At 40.2% G+C, this 10,891-nt stretch overlaps 1 protein-coding gene across 3 annotated transcripts; it reads left to right on the forward strand.

Moving 5' to 3' along the window:
• The first annotated feature begins 4,260 nt into the window (after positions 1-4,260).
• Positions 4,261-7,049, forward strand: hs3st1 (heparan sulfate (glucosamine) 3-O-sulfotransferase 1). Of its 3 annotated transcripts, none has more exons than XM_062476812.1 (2): positions 4,261-4,506; positions 5,368-7,049. In XM_062476812.1, the coding sequence occupies exon 2, from the start codon at positions 5,399-5,401 to the stop codon at positions 6,329-6,331; it is 933 nt and encodes a 310-aa protein (XP_062332796.1). In that variant the 5' UTR covers positions 4,261-4,506; positions 5,368-5,398; the 3' UTR covers positions 6,332-7,049. The 3 variants fall into 3 exon arrangements, with proteins under 3 accessions (XP_062332796.1, XP_062332794.1, XP_062332795.1); XM_062476810.1 differs by having other exon boundaries at positions 4,262-4,506; positions 5,260-7,049; XM_062476811.1 differs by having other exon boundaries at positions 4,262-4,506; positions 5,265-7,049.
• The last annotated feature ends 3,842 nt before the right edge of the window (positions 7,050-10,891 follow it).

The following is a 10,891-nucleotide window of genomic DNA, read 5'->3' on the forward strand; positions in this document are numbered from 1 at the left end:
TTTTTGCACAGTGTACATAGTGTTGGTAAATGTAAATTTGACAATATTCTGCTGTAATTTCCCAGAGTGCACATGAATATATTTCTCGGTTCAAAGTTTTATCCCCGGGTATATGGATACTCACGTTTTAGTCCAATTAAAAACATGCTTTGGGGTCAGAAACTTCAATTTGACTTTCCACTTGTATATTCCATTTCTGTACAGCCATGCACAATTCCAATAATACAATTATCCATACCCTTGTTTGTGCCTATAGAAAAAATATGAAGTTTCATTAAATCCCAGATTCTCATGCTGGTTAATGACCATGTAATGCACCATAATGTATTGTACGAGGAGAGAGGAAAGATTATCATTCATACTCCCCATAATTATAGGCCACTGTGACAAAGCGATAAAATCATAGCTATTGAATGAAAAGATAATTGTTCTTCATTCCCTGTTGATTTGAATAACAAATAATCATTATATGTTTTTCCCTTGAAAGAATCCTGAGCATTTAATGGAATTCTAATTTCCAAACTCATAAATAAGATTATTTATTCGAAGTGGAATGTGAACAACATTACCGGGACAGGCCTGGGGGTTGAAACATGTGGGCATGTACTGTATCAAGAGCTAATAATCAAAACATGAAAGTTGTTGCAAATAAATTAAAATGGGTAACTAAGGTGAGTTGTGAAATAACTAAATGTAAAACCATTCTCAGACCCGAGGGGAAATTTAAATACCTATGTACCCACTGAAAAGATAATCAACAACAAATACTGTTATTCAACTGAAATGTTTGGAGCATGAGGTAAACTTAAACGCAGTGTTTTTGTTCAGGCAGAAATTCTGCATTGATGACAAAGGTTATTAGCCTGAAGTATAACCTATACTTTTATGTCAGTGTAGGGTCCGATTCATATTGCTAGAGAATGGATGAATGTGACATTTTGATTAATAATTGATTGTTTTCAGCGTCTGGCTAGTTTTTAGCAGTATATGGATATTACAGGATTTGAGGGGAAAATACATTGAGGTTGTTACATTTTGGAATCATAGTAAACACACAGCACTTTTAGCAAGCTTGTTAAGTTTGAGTACAAACGAAAAACACCAATGAAAGGTGGTCTCTTACTTAAAGTAGTAACTGGCAACACAATTCAAAGATACATAGATAGTATACAGACCCGCTCAAATTTTGTGACTGTGCACCACACTGAACATGGACCAGAGAAAGCAAAGGAAAGAGTGGTCTGAGATCAGAAGGATAAAAATAGACAGGCATGGTAAAGCTAAAAGCTACAAGTCAATCTCCAAGCAGCTTGATGTTCCTGTGACAACAGTTACAAATGTTAAGTTCAAGGTCCATGGAACTGTAACTAACCTCCCTGGGCACGGCCGCAAAAGGAAAATCGATCTCAGATTGAACAGAAGGATAGTGTGAATGGTAGGAAAAGAACCATTGGATAACTGCCAAAGAGATACAAACTGAACTCCAAGGTGAAGGCATATCAGTGTCAGCATCTGTCACTTTTTGAGTGAAAGGGCCCTCCATGAAAGAAGACCCAGCAGGACTCTACTTTTTCTATTTTACTTTTTGATTTGGCTCAAATGCATATTGACAAGCCACAATCCTTTTGGGAGAAAATCCTTTGGACAGATGAGTCAAAACTTCCGCTTTTCGGCAAGTCACATCAGCTCTGTGTTCGCAGATGAAAAAACTAAACTTTGACAGAAAAGAACAGAACACCTCCAGTACAACATGGAGGAGGCTGGGTTATGTTTAGTGGCTGCTTTGCTGCGCCTGCACAGGGTGCCTTGAATCTGTGCAGGGCACAATTAAAACTCAAGACTATCAAGGCATTTTGGAGTGAAACGTCCTGCCCAGTGTCAGAAAGCTGTATCAGCCGCAGGTCATGGGTCCTCCAACAGGATAGTGACCCAAAACCCACGGCTAAAAGCACCCAAGAATGGATAACAACAAACTGTTCTCATCCATTGTTTGACTGTTTTGAAGTGGAGTTGTAGTCCTGATCTGAATCCTTTAGAACATATGTGGAAAGAGCTGGAACTTGAAGTCTGGAGAAGACACCCATCAAACCTGAGACAGCTAGAGCCAAACTACCTGTTAACACGTGCAGAATCCTCACTGAGAGCTACAGAAAACATTTGATTGCAGTGATTGCCTCTAAAGGTTTTGCAACTGAATATTAGGTTGAGTGTCCCATTATTTTTGTCCATGCCATTTTCATTTGTTTCATTATTTACAATATTATGTTGGAAAACTTAATCAAAAGCAAAGTCTGATTTCTATTAAATGTGGAATAAACAATGGTGGGTGCCAATTACTTTTGTCAGTTTCAAGTTGTTTCAGAGGAAATTGTGCATTCTTCTTTTTTTGGGGAGGGGTACCAACAAATTTGAGCATGTCTGTAAAATATTCCCCATCAACTACTCCCCAACCCCTTTGCCCTATATAGAATGGTTATTTCTGTGATTGTATTGCTTGATTCAATGGTCAGTCCTTTTCAATGTGTCAGAGAGTTTAAGAGTGGTTCGGCAGAGAGGGCATTTTTATAGCCCGTGAAAGTGTGCCATTGTTATAATAATTTGGGCCTGGATGATTTTGATCATTCTGGAAATAGGATTATACTGCCCTGCTCTCAAACTCTGCTGACTCTGGAGTTCTTGGGAAAACTGAGAAAAAAATGCCCTGCAGATTACTGACCTGTACATGAAAATCGATGCAGAGAAACCATTGGCTGATATCAGCACTTAAACTGTGTATGCTGTTGCAAGCAACGCAAATCTGCCTTCTCCATGTAAGAAGTGCATGTCTTAAGAAGTGGGTTTGATCATTTCTTTTGTTGTGACCTTGTGTACAGGAGCCAGGCTTCTGGCCCATTTGTGGACAGATGCTTTAATGTGCATAATTGCCCTGGCTTAAAAACCAACACAGCAGATTTTTTGCCACACAGGTAAAATTAGATACTGTGCATCCATATTCAATTGAAAAGCGCTTTAGCCATCCACACCTCAGGCAACAGATTTGCATGGGGGGAAAAAAACTTTGCTCTTTATTTCATTCTGGCTGTTTCAAAAGCATTTAAAAAAACTATGTATCTGTATTTCTCTTTTGGGGGATCCCATGCGATAAGTGTTATGGGGTAAGTGGGCTCCCCCACCACCACCACCACCACCATCCATTCATTCATGGAACCCCCCAAAACCTCTGACACAATTAGAACCCTGCTTCCACTTGTGTGAAGCTGCCACCTCCCTGAAGTTGAATAATTTTATAAACATACATTCAGTTGGTGACCAGGATTACTAAATATTTTGTCCAATGGAACATGTTCAGATATCCTCATTTCGAACACCTACAACACTGTATAGTATGGTGACAAGTGACACAGTCACTTTGCAGAGAGTGGTTTCTCATTGAGCTTGAAATGACTGCCACACACACGCCAGGCCAGTCCAGTGACTGAATGGAAACACAATATACATGTCTTACTAGTTCACAGATAAGTCAAGTGCATCCATCCATCCATCGTCAACCGCTTATCCGGAGTTGCGTCACGGGGGCAGCAGCTCCAGCAGGGGGCCCCAAACTTCCCTGGAGTAGAATTACCTTTTCTGCATTGCCCATTATTTGTGTCCAACATATTCCTCTGTACACATGACAGACATGATTACTTTTTGTCATTTTGTGATTGTTGGTCTAGGCTACATGGACCACCAATATGTCCTGTACTATGCAAATTTGCAACCTCCCACATTCAGCCCAACGTTTATGAAAACAAGAATAAGGGAGGAATAAGGTTGCATGCCTCATTATTATATTAAGCTGCTTTCCTCAAGGCCTTAGTGTAATATATATTGTAGGGTCATATCTAAAACAACTCTAATAAGTAGCTTGAAAACAGCAGTGTTTTGTGATTAAATAGAAATAAGCTCCAAAAATATAGGTTTAATATTTTGTGTTATTAATATATTACTTTCCTCTAAAACTGCTGCTCCATCTGGCCTGCCTAGGTGTTTAATGTGTTGGGAAAACTGCAAGAAATTATGAAATGGCCAATATGTGACTAAGTCTGAAGTGTTTTGTGTTCCATATCCTGTTGCTCATTCAGGTGTGCATCAAGATGGCTGGGATACAGGTTCTTGTTCTCTAAAGTTCATACTCACACGTATCAATCATTACGACAGAGTGAGTCAAAGAGGAGTGGTTGTCCCATGTGCGTAATGTAGGCGGTAGTAGCCTACCACTTACGTTGTTCAGACTGAATTCCAAAACTGTTGGAAGCACTGGAGCTCATAACATTAGCTCACAAGAACTCAAAGTCAATGTGGAAAATCGGGACTCGGAACAGCGCCAGCCAAACCGAGCAGTTGTGAGCCTAGAACAGTTTTAACACCAACGGGTCATGCGCAATTTTCAGGGACCCAGTTAAACAAAACGTTTTAAAAAAAGAAAGAAGACTGAGATAAATATTCTTTTTTGACGACCTCAAGGTAATTAAACATTTTGTATTCGTTTTGCATAACTACAGATCTTTTCACTGTGAAGGAATATTCCAAACGTGCACGGAATGCGAACCAACAAGATTTAGAATGAGCAATTCTAGATTTGGCTTGTACAACACCGAAAATATACGGGTATCATGTCTGAGTACAAATTCACATGGTGCAACTACCTTGGTTCACACACCGCATCGCCACGGTATATTTCTGGAAAGCTATTTTATGTTGCAATTAACTCATTAGCAAAAAATATGTTACCAACACATTTTCTGACACACTCGTGTTTAGACAGCAACTCTAATAGCAAGTATGGCTTTTGAGACAATACAATGTCACAGTTAAAAAGGCAGCGCAACATTTCTGCTGTGGAATCTGTTTCAGCACCTGTCATTGGTTTTGGAATTGCGCTGTTAATCTGTAACTGTAACTGGAGTAAATAGATGGTAAAATCATGTTATTACATAATTAAAAAAAGAAAAGTTTAATAAACGACATTATCCGAACATTATAATTGTAATAGTAGAGCGGCACAAGAATGTAGCTTGTTCATTTGTTTTATGTTTTATAATCAAGTATACGGGTACATATTTAATAAAAAATATTAATATTATGTCATTTCATAACATTAAGATGAATATATAGCAATTCACAAACACCCATAGACATTGTTAACTACTATTACTTCCCACAGGAGTTTATTACTCCCACATTTCAGAGCTGTTCACATCTCTATTTTCCTTGCAGAGCAGAGCAGTAGTGACCAAAGACAGAAGCACCATTTCTCTTAACTGGACCGTAGTTCCCTAGCTGCTGCTCTTTCAATGTGGAATAACGTTTCGCTGCTTTTGCCAGGCTGAAATCCACAAGGATCAGGACTTCCCTCATGGCTGCCTTGTTCTTCGGGCTGCTCTTGTTTGCGATGCAGTCCCCTCCCATTTCCTCCAGGCCTGCCAAGAGCCTGGCAAGGGGACTGCCTCCATCGGCCAGCCCGCCCCAATTGACCCCCAACGACTCAGGGTCCACAGCCCCCCCCAACGGCACCCTCCAGCAGCTTCCCCAGATCCTCATCATCGGGGTGAGGAAGGGTGGCACGCGTGCACTCATCGAGATGCTCAGCCTCCACAGCGCCGTGGCAGCGGCCGAGAACGAGGTGCACTTCTTTGACTGGGAGAGCCACTTCCAGAAGGGCTTGCCCTGGTACCTGACCCAGATGCCCTTCGCCCTGCCCGACCAACTAACGGTGGAGAAGACCCCGGCATACTTCACCTCAACCAAGGTCCCGGAACGGATCCACCAGATGAACCCAGACATCAAGCTGCTTCTCATCCTCCGAGACCCAACCGAACGAGTCCTGTCGGACTACACCCAGGTGTTCTACAACCGGCTTCAGAAGCACAAGCAGTACCACCCCATTGAGTCGGTGCTGGTCAAGGACGGTGAGATCAACCTTGGATACAAAGCCCTCAACCGCAGCCTGTACTACCTTCACATGCAGAACTGGCTGCGCTACTTCCCCCTTGAGAGCATCCATGTTGTTGATGGGGACGAGTTGATCAGAGACCCGTTCCCAGAGATGAAGAGGGTGGAGAGGTTCCTGAACCTAGAACCGCAGATAAACCCATCAAATTTCTACTTTAACAAGACTAAAGGGTTCTACTGTCTGAGGGACCACGGACGGGAGCGCTGTCTACATGACTCAAAGGGTCGGGCGCACCCCCAAGTTGCCCCAGCCATCCTCCATAAACTTTACAGATTCTTTCATGAACCCAATAAAAAGTTATTTGAGTTGGTGGGCCGAACATTCCATTGGAACTGAGCTGATTTGCCTCTTGTTCTATGTTGCATCTGCACGGAACACTGTTTCAGTGGGATTTCTGTTAACACCAATTCTGTTTTGAATACAAATGAGCTAATGCTTATTAAAATTATGAAGTGACAATTAAGCTAGATATATTTTTATATTATTTGAAACATGACAGTGTTGTGATAGAGCAAACATCTGACTTTGCCACCTTTTTTGATGATTCCTTTCAATGTGTCTTTAGATCCTTTTTTCTTTGTACGTGACTGCTATGCTAAACAGAATACCAGTGTGTGTATTAAGCTAAATCTATACAAGGAAGTCAACTTATCAGCAGTAAGGGCATTCAAAGGTCAGACAGTGTTGGTTAATGTGGCACCTGCATACAATTTAGATTGAGTGATCAGGATATGGCAGTTTACTACTCTCATAGAAAAGTAAATGTTTATATTTTACTTACAGAACAACACACATTTGAAATATAATGTGAAGCTGTAGTTGTGATGCTCTGAACAATCTTTATTTGCTGCTATGTTTTTATTTTCTGTCATTTTCAGTTACAGTCGTACCAACTAAATGTAATATATGTGCATATTGTTACTCAAACGATGGAAGGGTCAAGCAAGTATTACAGTCCTGCTATGTACACTGTGTATGTTTATAATACTGTAAGTATAATAGAATTTCTACAAAATGAAGGATTAATTCAGTAATAAAATTTTATTTTATTATTTGTCCTGTGTTTTAGCAGGTCACAACTTCATATATTCCTACTATCTGAAACAAAGGCACAGATTCTTTAATATCAAATGTTTTTTGCCAAAACAATTTGTCCAGAAAAACATCAACCTGGTTGTGAGAGATCTTTCACAAGAATATCAGAGTTTCCTGCTTTACCACTCTGCACATAACACAGACATAATCAACAGCTGTGAAGAATCATCCCAATCCTTCCTAACATGTCAACAGCTGTGAAGAAAGTCTGCTGGTATGGTTCTTGTTTTCATGACATAGACTTGGAGTCATACCATGGTAGATTCAATCATTAAAAAGTCATTAATAGAGTGAATACCATTCTAAAGCTTGGCGTAGTGTTAAATCCAAAAGGAAGTTGCTTTATCCAAGGGTGTGAGCATACCACTGTTCCAAAATTATGGTTTATTGTTCGTTCTAAACCTAGGGTGTCTGGTCTAGGTTCTCATACAGAACCACTTTCTCTGTGCAGATAGACCCATTGCCTCAATGCCTCCCAAAAGTCAGAGCAGGTTTTGTTGGTTGTGTTGAGTAATGGTATCAACAGCAAGGATCTGAGGATGTCTAGGCAGGTCATAGATGTTGGGGAAATGAAGAAAGAGGATGAAAAGAGAGGCCAAGATTAATGTAGAAAGTGAGAGTGGGGGAGATAGGGAGAGATAGGAATCTGCAGTTAGATAATCCTTTCCCCACTGCCATCATTTTGCCATGCTAAAGGTGATATTAGCATATTCTCTTTAGGGTCACGTTGCTTTTGCTTTGAACACAATTTCCCTCCAGACAGTCTTTAGAGGGATGTAATTTGCAAAAAAACTGCAGTGGTTGATAAACGGTTCATCCTCAAAAAAACAAGGATATTGTGGATAATGACCTTCCCACGCTGACCTTCACATGTCAAACCTTAGACACTCTTTTACATTTACATTTAGTCATTTAGCAGACGCTCTTATCCGGAGCGACTTACAGTAAGTACAGGGACATTCCCCCGAGGCATGTAGGGTGAAGTGCCTTGCCCAAGGACAAAACGTAATTTGGCACGGCCGGGAATCAAATTGGCAACCTTCAGATTACTAGCCCGATTCCCACCCGCTCAGCCACCTGACTCCCATGTACAGTTTTCCAGTACAGTTCTACACTTCACATTATTGGTGGGGCTTTACTGTAAGGTGTCTTTGGCAGACAAGCAACACAAGAGGACATGGACATATAAACTGAGCTTAAACCTGTACAGGCTTTCCCATACAGTATCTTTCCCATAAAAGTACTTAGTATCTTAGTACATCATGGAAGAATATAACCTCTTTTTACATCCAGTCAGGAAAAATGTGACCGCAGTTTACCACATCATAACTGCTCGTGCTTTTTCAACCTTAAAGAAGCATGCATTAAAAGTTCATAAACGCCTCATAAGTCCATTCAGCTGAAAAGCCTATTAAATCTTACATTTTACAGTAAAGGTTTAATTCAACTTCACCCAATTAATTTGATTCGCAAAATGAATGTCTTTTAAAACCCTACAGCTTTATGAGTTTATAACACCACCAAATGAATGTTCCAGTACATCTCTGGGGGATAGACAAAATGGCTGGATGGTTGGAAGTGGAATATTTTGAATAAAAACCTGCCTGGACACCCCCCTTATGTTTATAGCCAGGGCTCCCCAGGTGTTTTTTAAGCAGTTGTTTCCTTCAATTTATCATCATTCCCTTTGGACATTTCTGAAAGGATGCTGTGATCCAGTGAAGCAAAGCACCTCTCTGGTTACCAGGATTGCAGCCTTCTTTAATTGGAATAGATTGTTTGTCCACTGAATGTGTGAAGCCCAGCAGAAGAAATTAGAAGCACATCTCCTTTTCACTCTAACCCCCCCCCCCCACACACACACACACACTCACACACACACACTCCTCTTTCTCTCACACGCAGAGAAAGACGGTAGACCCATCCTCTAAATCAATGTGGGAACTTTTTTACTTGATGAACATCAAGAAAGATAATATAGTATCTTTCTTTAATTTTACTTGTATTGTTTTTACTTGTATTAATACTTTCTTCACTGTAATGACAATACCTTGTGTTTGTTGATGCAAGCCTATAGCCAAGTATCTACCTAGACCCTTCAACGGTTCTTGCAGGAAAACTGAAGTCACTGACCACTCTGTAGCTGCATTTGCAGAGTGCCATGTTTAATGGACACATTGAGCAAACACTTTTCAACTCAAATTATTAAAATGGACCGGTATTATTGTAATGGATTGTAATAAAAGCAAAATTAGTCATAATTAAAACAGCAATTATCAATGGTCGATACATTTAATTTCTTTAAAATGTTTTGGTTCTAAATGTCTACTTTGGGCATAAAGTAAATATCATCCATCCATATTAGGACCTGAGGAGATTAAAAAGACAAAAGTGATTTGTGAGAAACATACTCAAGTTACATGTCTGGTTTAAAGTCATCTGACAGTCAACTCATTTGAATGACAAAATGTTAACATTACATTGTGTGACATCCAGAAAGAAGTTGGAGATGATTTCAAATCCTCTCCCTCCAGTTGATATGGAAACTCCTGATAAACAAGTCATGGATCAAGAGTCTTGAGATTCCAGAAAAAACCCTGTCAACACTAACAGGGTGTTGGCACATCTCCTAGCCTGCACAACTCCAAGAATTTAAAAGGATTCAAAACCCTTCATATAATCTCCACTGTTGACAGAAAGTTGTTTGGCATGAGACTGGGTTATTAGATAAATAAAATCACCTTAATGAAATATACCTCAATACTCAAAGTTATTTTCCTCTTGCAACATATCCCATAAATCATACAGTTCCCTCCAGTTATCACCATGTACATTTGAACATTTTTATTTTTCTAACTTGACATCACAACAAATAATGCAGACATTAGAGAAAAATGTGATTTGGCTTCTCAGAGCTGTCTTCTTTTTGGTTCACCCTTTGGCTCACACCATCTTCCTGTTCACCCTTTCATATCTAATGAAACATAAAAGGATGTGTTATTACCACAGGAAAAAGCAGAGAGCTCTTTCTGCTCATGATATATATTTCTCTGCCTTCTTTTCATCTTTGGAACAGTCTGTGTGCAGTGTGATCCAGTCATTGCTGTGCTCTGTTATCAGCTGGTCCTGGTGAGTCTTTTTCCTGGCAGAGGAATAAGCTCTCATGGCCAGGGATAAAGTCCTGCTGCTACCAGACACCTCTGCCTGTGTAGAGCATGACTGGGCCCACAGATAGCTTCCTCTCCATAGTCTGTGTGCGTGTGAGAGAGAAACAGTGTGTGTGCGTATGTGAGTGTGAGTGTGTACGTGTGTGTGTGTGCGTGTGTGTGTGTGTGTGTGTGATACAGTATAGATAGAGAGAATGTGTGCATGAGTTGCATGCATGTTTCTATGGGGTACTGTGAACCATTGGAGTGAGGATCCAATCTCTAGAGTACAAAGTCAGACTGATGTAGCTTAAGTAGATGAAAATGACCAAGTATGGGTCCGTAGATTATCTTCAACAGGCTTTGTAGGGGGGGAATGGTGCTATTTGCTTCAAGTCTGTTTTTGACAATGTGAATCTGTGTCAAAATACATGGGTAATCTGTTTTCAAACGCAGTTACATTGTCAATGTCCATGGATATCACAGCAATCATGGGGTTATTTTCAAAACTCAACCGGCACTACAAATGTTCTGTGACAAGCATCTGGCTACCATCAATGACAAATGATTAATGATCGAATACAGAATGCAACAATGTAGGGTCATTCATGCATAGTATTTCAACAGTCAAACATTTAATTTTGACAGTGTACAG

Source organism: Osmerus eperlanus, chromosome 13 (assembly GCF_963692335.1).
Source record: "Osmerus eperlanus chromosome 13, fOsmEpe2.1, whole genome shotgun sequence".
NCBI classification, from domain to species: domain Eukaryota; kingdom Metazoa; phylum Chordata; class Actinopteri; order Osmeriformes; family Osmeridae; genus Osmerus; species Osmerus eperlanus.

What these genes read in the sequence shown, in the direction of transcription:
- hs3st1 (XM_062476812.1), top strand. Translation starts at nt 5,399, where the DNA reads ATGGCTGCCTTGTTCTTCGGGCTGCTCTTGTTTGCGATGCAGTCCCCT.